We start from the raw sequence: 19,298 nt of genomic DNA, 5'->3' as shown, positions 1-19,298 counted from the left end.
GGCCCTTCGAGGTGTGGGCGGGCTCCTGTGTCACTGTCGGTCATTCATCCAGAAAGCTGACCCAGGAAAGCAGCAGACTGAGTGAGAAACCCTCCCTTGACCAACTTTCAGCCCCTCCCAGGCTGCTGTACAAGCCACACGTTAGGACCCTGCCACTCAACATTGCAGCTTCTCTCTCTAGACATTGGCAGCATTGGGAACACTGGAGTCTACTGCTCTGGGCAATGTGGTTTTAAACTTTATTTTTCCATGTACAGTTTCAGATTATACAAAACATAGAAAATGGACTACTTTAAAGGCACATTAAGTAGAAAGTATCTAACTACTCTTAAAATCACATTTGTCCCCAAATCAAGATTCAAACTTAACACCTTTCCCTAGCATCACCACTGCACCCCACCCCCAATATACAAAACTGTCCAACTTGCTGTATTGTAAGTAATCGTTCAACTATTAGCGAGTTTAGTAATTCCCATCCAGGCAGATTTTTAATGAGGCTACAGCATCTATTCAAGCTACCGCATTTAGTGTGCTTACATACAGGCTTGGGGGGTTAGGTTTCTTCATCACCAGTGAATACAGAGCACCCTAGGGCTTCATCCTCTTAATTAGGGATGCGCAGAGACACACAACCCATTGCAGAGAACGTGGGGCAGGGCAGGGGGAAAATGTCTCCAATTTTCCTGTATTCACATATGAGTATATACATTCACGCAGAGCAACAAATCAAGCATTCTCCAAACTTATTTGAACAGAGACCCAAAGTAATTTTAATGCGAGTAGTAAAAATGAGTTAGTCTGTCTTCATTCATAGCCCCTCAATGGAAGAATTACAGTACTTTATACAAATGTCCTAAAATATGCAAACTACAGTTCCCGCAAATGCAGCTGTCATGGGTGATACATTTGGTCCTAATACTTGCCTCTCGGATGTCTTAGCTCATCGTCTCTGTTGTCCTTGAGTAACTGATCATGAGTGCCATGTGAGGGCTGAACCTACTGATGGGTAAGAAGGCTTGAGTGCTGTCTTGCTCATGCCATCACCGCTTTTCCATCTCTCCAGGGCACATGTGTCGTGGGGGGAAAGGAAGCTCTGTTGCTTCACAAAACCTTGGCATCACAGAGGGATGTGGGCACTGGATGCTATACAGGATTAGTGGAGAGACCGGCCCGGAAAATCTATGGGTCATTTCAGATACCACTCCCGGAGCCTTTTGGAAAAGGAAATTCATTCATTGCTTGGGGATAAAGCTTTCTGATTTCTGATTCGAAGGGGTTCTGCTTGTTTCCACTGTGGCTATCAGAGAGTTACAGGCAAGCCACCCAAGCAGACAGCTTGGGGGCACTTACACCCACCTTCCTCCACAAGGTGTATGTAGCATCCCGCCAAGCCCAAGGGTGTAACCTGCTCTCCTACCCCAATCAGGACTAATGAGAGTTTTCCACTGAGGCAGGAAGTGGTCATTTGTCCTGCCTCTGGCTCCATGCCCCTCTGCAACTTTGCTGGTGGCCTCTCTGCAGGGAGAGGGGCCCTGTCTCAGGCAGGATGTCTGGACTGGCCTATATTTTCAGAGCCTTGCACAGTGCTTGGAACACAGCATTTAGTATTCTGCTGAAACCGAATGGAGGGAACGGGTAGATGGAGAGAAAACCTGATCCTGCATGAAAGAGGTATCCATGGAGACCCTGGATGACTTAAACCAGACATTTCCCCAGCTCCACAGGAAGTGGGCTGATGCTTCATTTAGCAGGAGGTCATTTACACGGCACCAGGGCTGACATGCGCAGACAGCTCCCAGGCACACCTCCCGCAGCAGGCTCACAACACGGGAGGGAAAAGGCAGCGAGGGGCAAAGGGCTTCCCCCATAGTCGCGTCCTGGGGTCCCCGTGCTGCCCGATCCTCTCAGAGCCCTAACGACTTGGAGTCCCAGGCCGCATTTACCGGGACCCTGGCAGGAGCGTCCCATGAGAGGCACCCACTGAAGTGTGAGAACCACAGCAATCTGGGGCCCTCCCGGGGCCTCATTCTCTGTCAGGACCCTGGGCCCCTCCAGGGAAGGAAGGGTTTTCCGGGTGCCAGGTGGACTGCACAGCTCCATCCGCGCCACCTGCCTCCGCTGAGCAGAGCGATATTCAGGCTGATCTAAATCCTCCGGGAGCTTTTAAACGCAGGCAGGCACGGTGCGGGTCCCCTCCCATCCCATGGACCTCTCTTCTGAATCCTTGGTTGTGTTCTCAGCAGGCTTCACTGCTGTTTGTAATTCGTTTCCCTAATCGTTTTTTGTTTTTGTTTTTGTTTTTTTCCCTAATCGGTTTTTTATTCTGTCTCCTCCGTCAGATAATGAGCCCCATGAGGAGACAGGCTGTCTGGACACGGTTTCCCCTATGCCTGGCACAAACACTTCATCACTTATGTGGACAGATGAATGAATGGTGAACGGTCCTCTCTGGCTCCAGAAGTGGGGCTTAGTAGAAGTCAGGCAGCCTTAGAAGGCAGGGCAGGAGGAGAAGGGAGAGGCCTTCTGAGTTAGGGTAGGGAGAAAGCTGTATCCTCCCCTCCCCACCCCTTGCCCCAGGGTGTTTGGCTATCAGGATGCAAGCCCTGGGACTGGACTTTGGGTGGTCCAGATGTGAGCAGCTGTAGAAGAGGCAGTGAAGAATGAGCCACTGATGGAGGCCAAGGTTCGGGCTTTCAGTGCAGTCTAGACCCACCTCCCCATCTCCACACGATGAGATCTTTAACATATATGAGGCAGTTCTGCTCACCCAGCCCTGGGACCGCTGTGGTCCTCAATTTTACGGCACCTGAGCATCACCAAGGAGCTTGTTACAAATGCAGGTTCCCAGGCCCCATCCCCGAAGATTCTGATTCTGTAGGTCTAGGAAGGGACCCGGAGAGCCTGCATTTTACAAGGTGCCCGGGGGATCACGTGTGAGCCTAAATCAGACACCCAGATTAAAGCTCACCTTCCTGAAGGCAAGCAGTTGACACCGTCAGCAAACGTGGGTGGCACTTTCTGAAGCCCGTCCATGACAGGAGGGTTGGGGCTCTGGTCTGGATGTAGACAGAACACCGGGGGGCCTATACCCGTTTCTTGTGTGGAACTTGGCTAAGCATCCAAGGAGGTTTTCTCCAGTACCCGGACCCCCTCTCCCCACCTTCCACCACTAAACACACAGAGATTCAGTACAGGAAGCTGAGGTGAGGGAGCGGGGCTCAGTGTAGCCCAAACCTAGGGGAAGATGCCCCCAAGACCTGGCTTTTTCGGAGTCTTGTCCATCCCATTATATCCCCGTGGTTATCCTGCTGAACACTTGGATTTGAGCATTGCAAGATTTTTGGCTTTGTCATGTTGAGGCTTTCGGATGGGCAGGAGTTCTGAATTCCAGCCTTCATAGTCTATTCTCTGATCTCAAGAACATAAAAACTCTTCTTTTGGCTTTTAAAGGAAACAATGTGTTTGCTAGAAAAACCACACACAAAAAAAAACTGATTATATACAAAACGGTTATGTGGATTCTGAACCGCGGTGAAAGCCACCCAGCTCCTGGACTCTATTTGCGCTTCCTCAGTATCAGATACATGAGGCCGCTGATGAAGGTGAACGCAAAGGCCACCCAGGCCAGGATGAAGGAGTAGCCGAAGCTGCCGCCCAAGGTCGGGGCATACAGTTGTTCGTTCTTCTCGTGAATGTCTTTGCGCCGGTCTGTGTAAATGGAAGCTGCGATCATGACACACAGGCCTGTTGGAAGAAAGCCAGGGCCCAAATAAATCACAGACCACAGTGTGCTACCGGGGACCCGAGGGGACTGCTGTCGGAGCTGAAGACAAATTTCAGGTTTTATTATTAGCAGGCATTTATTTTAGTCTCTTGGAAAGATTACAACTAGTATTTCGTGGCAGAATATTGCCCTGTAGCCATTCAGCTGCCCATTCTTGCTGGCTGAATCCAGTGTCGTTGGGACAGCCAGCTACCCGGCCCAGAGGGTCATAACTGCTCCAGGACATGGGTCAGCCAGGCAGGAAGTAGTCTGCTTTGCAGGACGCATATGGTCTCTATCGCAGCTACTCATCCTGTCCTGTTTACTTGTTATAGTTTATGGTTCTACATATCCCAGTTCTGGCCACAGAAAATTCTATAGTGAAAATTATTACTGTATTATCCTGAAAAGAGAGAGATGAGAGAGGAGAAAGCGGTTTTTGATGCTGTATTTTCCCTTGCTTACTGCTTTAGAAACTCTTGGTGGTGGTGGTTTATTAGGTCAGGATGAATGTCAGGAGCTGCAGCAGCCCTTTTGGGGCCATGAGGAGGCCATCACTGACACTCTGAAGATGACAGCATGGAAGGATGGAAAGAGTGGAGGGTTCCTGATGCTACTGCTGAGCTGCCAAAACAACTCTGGCACCTTCCACCTTCAAGCTATTTGTTATATTAAAAAAGTAAAGTTTTTGTGCCTGAAGTCATTGCAAATTGGATTTCTCTCTTAATTGCAGCTGAAAACATCCTTACTGAACCATCAGCATTCACAGATATTAGTGGTACAATGAGGCTAAGTACCCAGATTTTCCTTGCGGGGAGAGCTATGCCTCTCTCCTCTCTACCAAGGCAGCAACTCCTACTTACCCTACAGATCCTAGCTCAGGTTTCACATTTTTAGGACACCTTTCCTGACGCTCTAACTAAATCCAAACTCTGAAGTGCAAAAAACATCCCAGCTGCTGACCCCTCCTTTCCAATTCCTCACCTGCCCCTCTCCTCCCACCAGAATACTCATGGTTGGCTGGGAAGGGAGTGTTTATTCTGGGAAGCCCATCATTTCACTTACAGGCCATGAGCTGGATGATGGAGGTTAAAACAAATCTCTCTCCCTGCTTGAGGCGGAATAGTTGGAGCACGAAGATCAGAAAGGCGATGCAGCAGAGGATGGTGGACAGGATCATGGTGGCCTGGACCGCCTGCACCGTGGAGAAGTCTGTGGGAAAAGGGGCAAGAGTACATGACTAAGGACCACAGGCCACCTGGGCCCCTAAGGGGCATGGTGACAGCTCCAGAGCAAAGATGGAGCCAAGAGGCCGTGAGGCTTCCATTGGCACAGAATGAGCTCATGTGCAGCCGGTGAGTCATCCCGACACCCACTCTGTCCACTTGTGCAATTGACCAGATGACCCCCAATGTCCTTATCTGGAAAACGGTGCAAGAACCACCCACTCTGCAGTCTTCCTAGTCTGGGTATTGCCCCCAGATGCCTGGCTCAGTGGCAGGTTTTTGTTTTTTTTAAGTACAAACCCTCAGATCCTGAAAGATTCTGGATCAAGAGGCTGGAATGAGATGGGTTGGGTGGGGATTGGGGGTCCTGCACCTTATAAAGACCTCAAAAGGGATTCTTAGACATATGGGGCTCACGGGGCTGAGGGACCTTCTGAAAGTGCCCTGTCGATACAAAATACCCTCTAAATATAATAATGTGAGCCTTGTGATTGTTATTCAGGAAAAGGAAAGTTGAGGGTCTTTTCAGATTAGCCTTAGTGAGCAGGGCATGAAAGTTTGGGGCTTGGCACCGGGAAGTTTTAGGAGACAAGGGAGCTGGTCTTGGGTGGAGGGCATGGCATGTAGGAAAGACACAGGTGAGGCTGTGAAGAGATCAAGTGCATGCACTGGATTCACCTGTGTGGGCCTCAGTTTCCTCACCTGTAACACGGGGACAGTAAGTGCTCCACTTCAGCAGCAGGGGAAGGTGGAAGGCTCGCAGCTAAGTGAGGATTCCAGGCAGTGAGTGCATGCTCGTGCATGCTCAGTTGCTCATTTGTGTCTGACTCTTTGTGACCCCATGGACTGTAGCCGCCAGACTCCTCTTTCCATGGGATTCTCCAAGCAAGAATACTGGAGTGGGCTGCCATTTTTTTTTTCTCCAGGGGATCTTCCCAATCTAGGGATCAAACCCACATCTCCTCCACTGGCAGGAGGGTTCTTTACCAGTGGGCCACCAAGGATGCCAAGGATTCCAGGCAGTGCTGGCAGAAAGGGAGTCGTGTATACGGGCTGGCTGGTACCACCAGGATGCTACTGGTGAGGGGCATGGTGCCCAAAGCAGCAAAGGAAAACTTAAGGACAGATTTTTTTTGTTGTTCTTTTTTCAGTTTTGCTGGAAACTGACTGAAGGGAAGTATGATTTTTAAGTACTTAATCCACTATTTGGGCTTCCCTGGTGGCTCAGTGGTAAAGAACCTGCCTGTCAATGCAGGAGATGTGGGTTTGATTCCTACATCGGGAAGATCCCCTGGAGGAAAAAAAAAAAAAGTGGCAACTCACTCCAGTATTCTTGCTTGGAGAATCCCATGGACAGAGGAGCCTGGTGGGCTACAGTCCTTGGGGTTGCAAAGAGTGGGACACAACTGAGCGTGCGTGCACATGTAGGAAAAAATGAACTGTTTTAAAGCAAGTGTCATGATGCTTTTTCTATAAAGCCTACACAGTAAATATTTCAGGCTTTGTGGCTATACAGTCCCTTGTTCATTGTCTTGTTTTATTTGGCTTTTTTCTTGTTTTGGTTTTTTACAATGTATTAAAAATATAAAAAACCACCAAAAAACCACTCTTAGCTTATTGGACTGCATCTGGCTGGTGGTTTGACAACCTGTTATTCTAAAGAAAAATAAAGGAATTTCCTGGTGGTCCAGTGCTTAGGACTCTGCACTTCCACTGCAGGTGGCCTGGGTTTGATCCCTCCCTGGTCGGGGAACTAAGATCCCACAAGCTATGCTGCGTGGTCAAAAAAGATTTTTTTAATTAAAAAAATAAAAATAAAAGGGAATAACTGCACATGGGGAAGTGGTACACAAGTGACAGAAGCTTGGAAACGTTGCTTCAGAGCTCCGCCAGTGTTGCCAGCTGACCACACACCCTGGCAACGATGAGGCTCCAACAGGGAAGAGTGGCTATTTCCAGGGTCATGGCTTGGAATGGCAGAGAAACATACCCAGAGGCGGGGCGGCGTGGATGGCGTCAGGGGCTTAGAAGGCAGGCTTCTGAGCTGGTCATGTCTAGACTGGACTCCTAACTCCATCACTCACTCCTGACTTTGTGACCTTGGGTTTCTGCCCTGTGCCTCAGTCTCCCCATCCTGACACAGGGCCAGGAGACGACTTATGTGAAGGACTTAGCCCAGCGCCTCCCAGTAAACCTTCAGTAAATGACGCCTCCTTTTGGTAGTTTTGCTTTTAGTATGAATATTGCCATTGTTGCTGATGGAATGGTAAGACTTTACGCCCCAGTGAGCAAGGTCCCTTTCTCCCTAAGTAGGATTCTAAGAAAAAAACAAACACAAAAGCAGGATGCTTGTTAAGTCTGAATATCAGGTAAACAACAACAATTTATTTTAGTGTTAAGTGTGTTCCATGTAATATTTGGTACTGCTGCTGCTGCTGCTAAGTTGCCTCAGTCGTGTCCGACTCTGTGCGACCCCAGAGACAACAGCCCACCAGGCTACCCCATCCCTGGGATTCTCCAGGCAAGAACACTGGAGTGGGTTGCCATTTCCTTCTCCAATGCATGAAAGTGAAAAGTGAAAGTGAGGTCGCTCAGTCGTGTCTGATTGTAGCGACCCTATGGACTGCAGCCCACCAGGCTCCTCTGTCCATGGGATTTTCCAGGCAAGAGTATTGGAGTGGGTTGCCATTGCCTTCTCCGAATATTTGGTACTAAATTATCCTAAATTTTTCATTGTTTATCTGAGATATCAAATTCAACTGGCTGTCCAGTGTTTTATCAGCCAAAGTATCGCTTTTGTCAGTTCTGCAACAGAAAACCAAACCATTCACTCCACAGGGAAGAAGAGGGCTTGACATGTTTTTAGATGCGATTTTCTGTATTTACAAAACCCTTAATTTTTCTGAGGCTTCCCTGGTGGCTCAGTTGGTAAAGAATCCGCTTGCAAGGCAGGAGACTCAGGTTTGATCCCTGGGCTGGGAAGATCCTCTGGAGAAGGGAATGGCTACCTGCTCCAGTATCCTTGCCTGGAGAATCCCATGGACAGAGGAGCCTGGTGGGCTACAGTCCACGTGGCTGCAAGGGGCTGGACACGACTGAGCGGCTTCCACTTCACTCCGTCTTTCTCCTGCAGCTCGTGTGCCGAGGCAGCACGGCAGAGGCGTTGCTATCTCCTGCATTGACAGCTGAGGTTACTGAGAGTCCGAGCAGCGCTCAGGTGACCTGCCCCAGCGAAGGTCACACAGCTCTTAAAGGAGCCAGCTTTTGGGTTTCTGCCCACCAAGCTGCGGAGATGTGAGGAAGTGACACAAATGTCTCTGAGCTATTTAGAGGAGTGGGGAGAAGATTCTAGATGAGGGCTGGAGCTGAGAAGGGATTGAGCGAGGGAAGCTCTGCTAGGTCAAGAGAGAAGAGAAGGGTGGGGCCCAGTGTCGCTGAGGTTGGTGCCCTCTAGCCTCTGGCTCCCCCTGCTTCCTGTCCTCAGCTTATGCTGACCCTGCTCCCCCAGCTCTGGGCAGCAGCCAGGCCCCTCTGTACAGGCTGAGACGGAAGGAGGGGTGAGGGGTCAGGCCATAGGGAAGCCCTTCTCCCAAGGGGTCTTTTTCCACTCAGTGCTCTCCCATCAGCTTCACACTCACCTTCAACAGAGTCATTGAGTTCCGTACAGTTCGTGTTGTTGACACACACTCTCCAGATGTCTGCAAAAAACTCCTCTCCTACCCACCAGGCCTGGAACACGACAGGGAAACACAGGGAAAGGGTGTTTGTTCATTATGAAAACAAAGGCCTCTAGGGCTTCCCTGGTGGCTCAGTGGTAAAGAATCCACATGAAATGCAGGTCTGATCGCTGGGTCAGGAAGATCCCCTGGAGAAGGAAACGTCTACCCACTCTAGTATTCTTGCCTGGGAAGTCCCATGGACAGAGGGACCTGGCAGGCTACAGTCCGTGGGGTCACAAAGAGTCAGACACGACTGAAGTGACTGAACATGCACACACATGGCCAAAAAAATAAATGTTAAAAAATTTTTTTAACTAAATTAAATTTAAAAATTAAGAAAAAAAGAGGTTTGGGATGGGAGTGTTTGTTTCTAACAAGCTCCCAGGTGATGCCCATGCTGCTGGGGTGCTGACAGGGAAGGTCCAGGCTCTCCTAGGACTTGGGTGAGGAGGCAAGGCTCAGCTGGTGATAAGAGCAGATGGTGGTGAATTCCCCCAGAACTGCAGGGGCGAAGCTGGAGGGGAGGACAGAAAGGATAATATCTTGGGGGGGAAGCCTGTTACGAATGAAATGATCAAACAAGAGCCTCCTGCCTTCTGTGCAAATGCTTCTGTTTCTCTCTGTGTTCTTGCTGCTCTTTGCGCCCAGATGACCTTTCTTCTGGGCTTCTCAGGTGGCACTAGTGGTAAAGAACCCACCTGCCAATGCAGGAGACATAAGGGATGTGGGTTCGATCCCTGGGTTGGGAAGATCCCCTGGAGCAGGGCATGGCAACCCACTCCGGTATTCTTGCCTGGAGAATCCCCATGGACAGAGGAGCCTGACGGACTACAATCTATGGGGTTGCAGAGTCAGACAGGACTGAAGCAACTTAGCACACATGCATGCCCTTCCTTCTGCTTTCCATCCACCCTAAGACTGGAATCTCCCCAACCCACCACCAGCCATCCAGGCCACAGCTGGTCACTAAGCTCTCACTACGGGCCCCAGCGACACTGCCAAGCACAATTCCTAACACATAATAAGGATGGAGTGACTCATGGACTGGTAAAACCCCACCTGTGTCTTCTCAGTAAGGCCCATGGTAACAGAAACACCCATAGGATGAGCTGGTGCTATGGCTGATGGCTTTTCTGCCCCTAACGTTAGCGTATCCCTTTCACTCGGTCTGGGACCTTTTCAGGATCCCAAGGGCTAGATGCAAGAAATAGAAAAAGATTGTAAAAGCACGTTCAGACCATTCGGTTCACACAGAGTGGGCCCTTTGGATAATGGTAGGTTCCCAAGGCTTTAACAATGTGGCCCCTGCCCTGGCCACTCATGACAGCTCTTCCAGAACCCTCAGGAACCCAAACCCAAACCCAATCATTCATCTCCCTTGGGGCATCTAGAACCAGGGGCCTCTGGAATGCTTCAAATCCCAGCTCCGCCACTTCCTGTCCCGTAAATTCCAGCAGACGCCCTAACTGCCCTAAAGCCCAGGTCTCTCATCATAAAATGTGCCAGCAGAGGAAGGATCTCGTAGACTTGAGATGACATCACAGCAGATGATCAAAGGGCCGAGCGTAGGAGCTCCAGAGTTAGCAGCCTCTAAGTGACAGGTCTTATCCTGGTCCGTGTTGCTATTATTATTTTGATGATGCATTGACAGGAGTCAATTATATGATTATATGCAGACTGACGGGGAGGCCACTTGTACAATGCCCTTTCTGGCTTTCTGAGCAGAGTTTCTGACTCTAAATATGTCCACAGTCTGAAGCCATCAGAACTGAAGCCAGGCCTTTGGATCAGGATGTGGGCCATAGGGAACATCTGGTTAAAAGCTTCATTTTTCTGCCAGGGGGGATGTTAATCTATGCCAATATGTTATTTATCAAATGCACCCCTGCCATATGGATACTCAAAGAAAAAAATTAAATTTTTCATGGGTACGTAGTTGGAGTAGGGAGTGTTCCACTCTGCTGGGAAGGGCATGCTCAGGTAGGCTTGCAACAAGAATCCTGTTGGTAAGGAGATGTCAGAGGCAAGAGGAGAAAAGGTTACCTGGGAATGGGACACCTGCGGGATCTAGGGCAATGGTCCTCAAGCAAGGGTGACTTTGCCTCCCAGGGACATTTGGTAATGTCTGAAGACATTTTGGGGTGTCACAACTAGGGGCAGAAGTGCTGCTAAGCACCCTATGATGTGCGAAGCACCCACAACAAAGTTGTTGTTCAGTCGCTAAGCCATGCCCGATTCTTTCCAGCCCGTTGGACTGCAGCACGCCAGGCTCCCCTGCCCTTCACTGTCTCCCAGAGCTTGCTCAAAATCAGGTCCATTGGGTTGGTGATGTTGTCTAACCATTTCGTCCTCTGCCTCCCCCTTCTTCTCCTGCCTTTAATCTTTTCCAGCAACAGGGTCTTTTCCAGAGAGTCGGCTCTTTGTATCAGGTGGCCAAAGTATTGAGGTTTCGGCTTCAGCATCAGCCCTTCCAATGAATATTCAGGGTCGATTTCATTTAGGATTGACTGGTTTGATCTTCTCGGTGTCCCAAAATGACAACAGTGCTGAGAAAATGACCTGAGGAGAGCTGAATTTAAGCCACATCTGCAAAGGGCTTCCTACAGCTCAGGCATCTGTGGGGGACTCAGGGATGAGTGGAACAAGGTCCCTGCCCATCCAGACTTATATATGGGATGCTTCAAACTCCCACACTTCAGCCAAGAGTCCTCAGGCCTGGGCTGAGGAGATAGGTGTTCCTTGGTAGGGTGTAAAGTGAAAGTTGCTCAGTTGTGGCTGACTTTTATAGTCCAGGGAATTCTCCAGGCCAGAATACTGGAGTGGGTAGCCTTTCCCTTTCCTTCTCCAGGGGATCTTCCCAACCCAGGGCTCGAACCCAGGTCTCCCACATTGCAGGTGGATTCTTTACCAGCTGAGCCACCAGGGAAGCCCTTGGTAGGGAGGATAACCCCAAATTATAATCACCTTGTGGGAGTTCTCAACCCTGCTTCTATTGACTCTAGGATCCAGTTCTGGGAGGGTCAGAAGGAAAGGGAACTTACATTGTCAATGGTGGCGACGAAGAGCAAGGCTGCGGACGTGATGTGGAAGACAATGATGAAGGCCAGAAGCACCAACATTTTCACAGGGCACCGGGGGGCACAGAGCAGCTTTTAAAGCCCAGAGGATACGTGCTAAACAGGGTGAAAGAGATTCAAATTTGTCAGTGACAAAGCACTAGGAAAGTGAAAAATTAAACTTTCATGGGATTTTAGAAAAGCTTAAACAGCTCTTCCCATCTTTCCTTTGCCTGGAGACTTCACTGGACAAAGTCTGGCATGAGGAGCTGCTCTCTTTTACATCCAGAGGCCAGACATTCCTCGTGGAGGAGGAGGAGTGAGGATCAATTACAATCCCTAATTCAGAAGAGCACTGCAGTCTTCAAAGCAGCACACCGAGGGCACCAGGGCAGGAAGGAGTGCTCTGAGTGTGCTAAAATACTGTTTCGGATCCCCCACCCACCAAGCAATGCTGTGGCGGCTTCATAGCACCAGAGTAAGCTCACTGTCTCAGTATTCATTATCACAGTTCCTGCTGCCTTGCTGCGAAACAAAGCAAAAGTGATCAACTAAGGAAACATTTCCTAATGATCTGACTATAAAATTAATCCCAATGTAAGTTGGTGCAGTCACTGTGGGAAACAGTATGGAGGGTCCTTAAAAAGCTAGAGTTGCCATGTGATCCAGCAAGCCCATTCCTGGGCACACGTCTTTGTATCAAAGAGATCCAAAGAGGAAAGCAAAGAAAGAAAACATTCAAAAGAATGCTGTGAATATCAAAGGACAAAAAGCAACACTTGGGAAAACTGATGAAGTCTTTAAATTTGTAAAAAAATGACCATCATCTTGGTCAAACAACACGAAAATGTCAAGTAAAAGTGTCACATCAACTGATCCAGTTGAACGAGTGAATGCTACCAACCCTCCAAATCAATACATGATTCATTCGTCTTTCACTCCAATCATTTGTGACCAGTTACCATTGCTAAAATTTTGTAGAACATAAAATTAATTTTTAGTTTCACTTTTAAAAATACAGTCCAAATCAGACCTTGTTTTCACTATTTTATATTACAGCACCAGTTTTCAGTGGGTTGATTTTATTTCTTTAACCCTCTCTTCCTCTCCCTCCAAATACCCCATCCCCAGCCACACACACATCGTGTTCTGAACCATTTGAGAGTAGGTTGCCTATGCCATTTCTTTGAGAGAGATAAGCTTTCATCTAAATTATTTCATCTGATTGATGACTCTCATTTACAAATTTAGTGCTACTTCTGTCTTGAGTATTACTTTGGAAAAGATGTATGACTTCATAACACACTCTAATGTATTGTCCATAGATTATAAGATAAAGTCAAGCATGTATCTGCTGATACTTTTTGAGTGGACCTGTCTTTATACTTAGAAACATCTCTTAATAGTAGGCTTCTCTGGTGGCTCAGATGGTAAAGAATCTGTCTGCAATGCAGGAGACCTGTGTTTGATCCCTGCATTGGGAAGATCCCCTGGAGAAGGAAATGGCAACCCACCCCAGTATCCATGGGATCACAAAGAGTTGGACATGACTGAGTGACTCTCACTCACTCACTCTGTCTATGCCATACTTTATGTCTAAATATTTCAGTGTGCATCTCTGAAATAACAAGGCCATCGCTATACATAATCACAGCATGATAACCCCCCAATTTTACATTATATAGTACTTTTATCTCATCTACAGTCCATATTCAAATTTCTCCAATAATCTCAGTAATGGCCTTAGGTATTTTTTGGTCCAGGCCAAATCCAAGATAACGTGTTGCATTTTGTTGTCATATCTCTTTATGGTTCCTCAGCCTTGCTTGGCCTTCCTAGCACTGATATTAGAGTACTGACCATTTATTTTATAGAAAGTCTCCTTTTTTTTTTTTTTTCTAGAGGCATCAGTTCAGTTCAGTTCAGGCGCTCAGTCATGTCCAACTCTTTGCAACCCAATGAACTGCAGCACACCAGGCCTCCCTGTCCATCACCAACTCCTGGAGTCCACCCAAACCAATGTCCATTGAGTCGGTGATGCCATCCAACTATCTCATCCTCTGTCATCCCCTTCTCCTCCTGCCTTCAATCTTTCCCAGCATCAGGGTCTTGCCCAGTGAGTCAGCTCTTCCCATCAGGTGGCCAAAGTATTGGAGTTTCAGTTTCAACATCACTTCTTCTAATGAACACCCAGGACTGATCTCCTTTAGAATGGACTGGTTGCATCTCCTTGCAGTCCAAGGGACTCTCAAGAGTCTTCTCCAACACCACAGTTCAAAAGCATCAGTTCTTCGGTGCTCAGTTTCTTTATAGTCTAAAGACATAGAGTTTATTGAACCTTAAACAAGAATTTAAATATATTTCCTTTTAAAATTGATGTATAGTTGATTCACAATATTATTTGAGTTTCAAGTATGAAACACAGTGACTTGATATTTTTAGAGATTATAGTCCATTTAAAGTTATAAAATACTGGCTGTATTCCCTGAGCTGTATAATATATCCTTGCAGCATATTTATTTACTATAATTAAATTTATTTATTTTTAACTGAGGGATAATTGCTTTATAATATTGTGTTGGTTTCTGCTAAACATCAACATGAATCAGCCATAGCATTTCATGGTAAATAGATGGGGAAACAATGGAAATAGTGACAGAGTTGATTTTCTTGGGCTCCAAAATCACTGCAGATGGTGACTGCAGCCATGAAATTAAAAGACCCTTGCTCCTTGGAAGAAAAGCTACAACCAAACTAGACAGCATATTAAAAAGCAGAGACATTACTCTGGACAAAGGTCCATCTAGTCAAAGCTATGGTTTTTCCAGTAGTCATGTATGGATGTGAGAGTTGGACTATAAAGAAAGCTGAGCACCGAAGAACTGATGCTTTTGAACTGTGGTGTTGGAGAAGACTCTTGAGAGTCCCTTGGACTGCAAGGAGATCCAACCAGTCCATCCTAAAGGAAATCAGTCCTGAATATTCATTGGAAGGACTGATGCTAAAACTGAAACTCCAATACTTTGGCCACCTGATGCGAAGAACTGACTCATTAGGAAAGACCCTGATGCTGGGAAATAATGAAGGCAGGAGAAGGGGACGACAGAGGATGAGATAGTTGGATGGCATCACCAACTCGATGGACATGAGTTTGAGCAAGCTCCAGGAGTTGGTGATGGACAGGGAGGCCTGGCGTGCTGCAGTCCATGGGGTCACAAAGAGCTGGATAGGACTGAGCAACTGAACTGACCAAACTGATACCCATGTCCTCTCCTTCTTGAATGTCCCTATCACCTCTCTCCCCATCCCACCCTTCTAGGTTGTCACAGAGCCCTGGTTTGAATTTCCTGAGTCACACAGCAAATTCCCATTGGCTATCTACTTTACATAGGGTAATATATATGTTTCCATGTTACTCTCTCCATACATTCCACCCTCTCCTTCCTCCCCTCCCCACCCCCCGCCCCTGTGTCTATAAGTCTCTTCTCTATGTCTGTGTCTCCATTCAATTCAGTTCAGTTCAGTCGCTCAGTCATGTCCGACTCTTTGTGACCCCATTACTGCCCTGCAAATAGGTTCATCAGTACATGAAAGTCTCCATTTTTAAATGCTTCCTAATGATTAGATTCAGCGTGGGTTCTTTTGGCAAGAATATTACACACTCATGTGACCTTGGTGTGTTCCACCAGGAGGCATAGGATGTCAGGCTGTCCATTATTGGTGATGCTAACTTTGATCAAGAGGTTCGGGGTCACAAGATTTCTCCATTGTGCACTTTTCCTTTGCACATTCCTTTCTGGGGAGGTATGTCTTAAACTGTGATAAAATGCACATGACATTTAGTACATTCACAAGGTTGTACATCCACCACCACTGTCTCCTTCCTGAACACTTCCTCTCCTTGAAAGGAAACCCTGTACCCATTAAGGAGACACTCCCATTCCTCCCTCCACTCCGGCCCCAGCAACCATTAACCTGCTTTCTGCCTATGGATTGGCTGATTCTGGATATTTCATAAAAAATTAAACGACACAAGATTTGCCCTTTTGCGTCTGGCTTCTTTCATTTGGTAGTATTTTCTGGGTTCATCCCTGTTGTAGCACGTGTAGGGAGATATTTTGGGTCGACCTTAAGATCCAGTCTTTCATTAAAATGTCACCCCAATAGTTTGAGCATCCACTGATATTTCCGAAGTAGAATCACTTAAGTGGGCTTTTTTTGGATAAATACCAAATGATATCACTTATATGCGGAATCTAAAAGACAATGCAAATGAACAGATCTACGAAAAAGAAACAGACTCACGGACATAGAGAACAACCTTGCGGTTGCCAAGGGGTGGGGAGGGAACGATTGGGAGTTCGGGGTTGGCAGATGCAAACTATTGTATGTAGAATGGATGAACAACAAGGTCCTGCTGGATAACACAGTGAACTATATCCAGTATCCTGTGATACACCATGATGGAAAAGACGATGAAATACATAAATATACCTAACTGAATCACTTTGCTGGATAGCAGAAATTAACACATTGTAAATCAGTCCATGGGGTCGCTAAGAGTCAGACACAACTGAGCGACTTCACTTTCAGTTTTCACTTTCATGCATTGGAGAAGGAAATGGCAACCCACTCCAGTGTTCTTGCCTGGAGAATCCCAGGGACGGGGGAGCCTGGTGGGCTGCCGACTCTGGGGTCGCAGAGAGTCGGACACGACTGAAGCGACTTAGCAGCAGCAGCAGCAAATCAATTATACTTCAATAACATTTTTTAAAAAGAATAAAACAGCCTTTTTCTGACACTAACTCTCCCACTTAGAGAGCTGCACTGCACAAAACCCTCCACCCTTTCTCTGCTCACTCTCACTCACAGGATGCATTATTCCCTCATGAGACTGACCAAGGCTAGTGAGCTCACACCAGGGCCAGCTGCTCTCTGAGACCCAAGACTCATGAACAGTGATCCAGGAGCCAAGTTCCCAGCCACCATTCTGTGTATGCATCACCATTTGGAAGAACGCAGTGAACCAGCTCACAAATTCTTCCAATTCTTTCAAAAAGGACAAATTCCCCTTTGTCTAGGCCTGCGTCATTCTTAGCTGCCATCCTATGCTGCCTTTAAATAGATGCATTCCTGATTCTCACAAAAAAAGGGGCATTACCACACTGAATGCCACGTTCCTTCAATATCAGCTGCAAGGCCAAAATGCCAGCATCACAAGCAGCGCCAGTAATTCCAAGGTGATAATAGCTTTACATATAGTTCAGCTCAGATGGCATAAATACATAAGGACACATAACTAAACCTTTCTGGAACAGGAAAGAAAGACTTTAACTCTTTCCTAAAGTGTGGAATTCAAATGTTATAGGGCAAGACTTTGGATGGTGCATTGACATGGCATTACATAACAGTGAACCACATAGTAAGAAAGTCCCCATTCTAATCCTTCCAAGTCCATCAAGGAAAAAGACGCGGCTTGGTGCTGGACCATCTCTGTGGTGGTGGTTTAGTCACTAAGTCGTGTCCGACTCTTGTAATCCCATGGACTGTAGCCTGCCAGGTTCCTCTGTCCATGGGATTTTCCAGGCAAGAATACTGGAGTGGGTTGCCATTTCCTTCTCAGGGAATCATCCCAACCCAGGGATCAAACCTGGGTCTCCTGCACTGCAGCCAGAATCTTTACCAACTAAGCTACCAGGGGGAAGCCTATCTCTAACACTTAGCAATTTTCCTTTAAACACAAATAAAAAGCAGACCTTTGGACTGGCCACAGTGCATAGCTAGAATTTAACAATGTTTTTAGACTTTATTATGTTTATTTTTAAAGTTCTTTCTTTTTGTAAGAAGTAAAGATGGAGAAGCTCTATACAGTCAGCAAAAACAAGACCGGGAGCTGACTGTGGCTCAGATCATGAACTCCTTATTGCCAAATTCAGACTCAAATTGAAGAAAGTAGGGAAAACCACTAGACCATTCAGGTACCTAAATCAAATTCCTTATGATTATACAGTAGAAATGAGAAATAGATTTAAGGGCCTAGATCTGATAGATAGAGTGCCTGATGAACTATGGACTGAGGTTCGTGACATTGTACAGGAGACAGGGATCAAGACCATCCCCATGGAAAAGAAATGCAAAAAAGCAAAATGGCTGTCTGAGGAGGCCTTACAAATAGCTGTGAAAAGAAGGGAAGCAAAAAGCAAAGGAGAAAAGGAAAGATATAAGCATCTGAATGCAGAGTTCCAAAGAATAGCAAGGAGAGATAAGAAAGCCTTCCTCAGCGATCAATGCAAAGAAATAGAGGAAAACAATAGAATGGGAAAGACTAGAGATCTCTTCAAGAAAATTAGAAATACCAAGGGAACATTTCATGCAAAGATGGGCTCGATAAAGAACAGAAATGGTATGGACCTAACAGAAGCAGAAGATATTAAGAAGAGGTGGCAAGAATACACAGAAGAACTGTACAAAAAAGATTTTCACGACCAAGATAACCATTATGGTGTGATCACTCACCTAGAGCCAGACATCCTGGAATGTGAAGTCAAGTGGGCCTTAGAAAGCATCACTATGAACAAAGCTAGTGGAGGTGATGGAATTCCAGTTGAGCTATTTCAAATCCTATTTCAAAAGATGATGCTGTGAGAGTGCTGCACTCAATATGCCAGCAAATTTGGAAAACTCAGCAGTGGCCACAGGACTGGAAAAGGTCAGTTTTCATTCCAATCCCAAAGAAAGGCAATGCCAAAAAATGCTCAAACTACCACACAATTGCACTCATCTCACATGCTAGTATGGAGAAGACAATGGCACCCCACTCCAGTACTCTTGCCTGGAAAATCCCATGGACGGAGGAGCCTGGTAGGCTGCAGTCCATGGGGTGGCTAGGAGTTCGACACAACTGAGCGACTTCACTTTCACTTTTCACTTTCATGCATTGGAGAAGGAAATGGCAACCCACTCCAGTGTTCTTGCCTGGAGAATCCCAGGGACGGGGGAACCTGGTGGGCTGCCGACTCTGGGGTCGCACAGAGTCAGACACGACTGAAGCAACTTAGCAGCAGCAGCACATGCTAGTAAAGTAATGCTCAAAATTCTCCAAGCCAGACTTCAGCAATACATGAACCGTGAACTTCCAGATGTGCAAGCTGGTTTTAGGAAAGGCAGAGGAACCAGAGATCATATTGCCAACATCCACTGGATCATCAGAAAAGCAAGAGAGTTCCAGAAAAACATCTATTTCTGCTTTATTGACTATACCAAAGCCTTTGACTGGGTGGATCACAATAAACTGTGGAAAATTCTGAAAGAGATGGGAATACCAGACCACCTGACCTGCCTCTTGAGAAACCTGTATGCAGGTCAGGAGGCAACAGTTAGAACTGGACATGGAACAACAGACTGGTTCCAAATAGGAAAAGGAGTATGTCAAGGCTGTATATTGTCACCCTGCTTATTTAACTTCTATGCAGAGTACATCATGAGAAACGCTGGACTGGAAGAAACACGAGCTGGAATCAAGATTGCCAGGAGA

At 46.9% G+C, this 19,298-nt stretch overlaps 1 protein-coding gene across 1 annotated transcript in view; it reads right to left on the bottom strand.

Moving 5' to 3' along the window:
• Window positions 1–216: 216 nt before the first annotated feature.
• Window positions 217–19,298, bottom strand: part of EMP2 (epithelial membrane protein 2) — a 45,976-nt gene continuing 26,894 nt past the window's right edge. The window contains exons 2-5 of the mRNA XM_006068149.4: window positions 11,750–11,881; window positions 8,628–8,718; window positions 4,829–4,975; window positions 217–3,744 (exon numbers count right to left, since the gene is read on the bottom strand). Of these exons, the coding sequence (XP_006068211.1) occupies window positions 3,557–3,744; window positions 4,829–4,975; window positions 8,628–8,718; window positions 11,750–11,827 (504 nt within the window). The 5' untranslated portion in view covers window positions 11,828–11,881 and the 3' untranslated portion in view covers window positions 217–3,556. The remainder of the gene's footprint in view (window positions 3,745–4,828; window positions 4,976–8,627; window positions 8,719–11,749; window positions 11,882–19,298) is intronic.

This window comes from Bubalus bubalis, chromosome 24 (assembly GCF_019923935.1).
Source record: "Bubalus bubalis isolate 160015118507 breed Murrah chromosome 24, NDDB_SH_1, whole genome shotgun sequence".
NCBI classification, from domain to species: domain Eukaryota; kingdom Metazoa; phylum Chordata; class Mammalia; order Artiodactyla; family Bovidae; genus Bubalus; species Bubalus bubalis.
The sequence above is the reverse complement of the archived record's forward strand: the minus strand, read 5'-3'. Positions and strand labels throughout refer to the sequence as shown.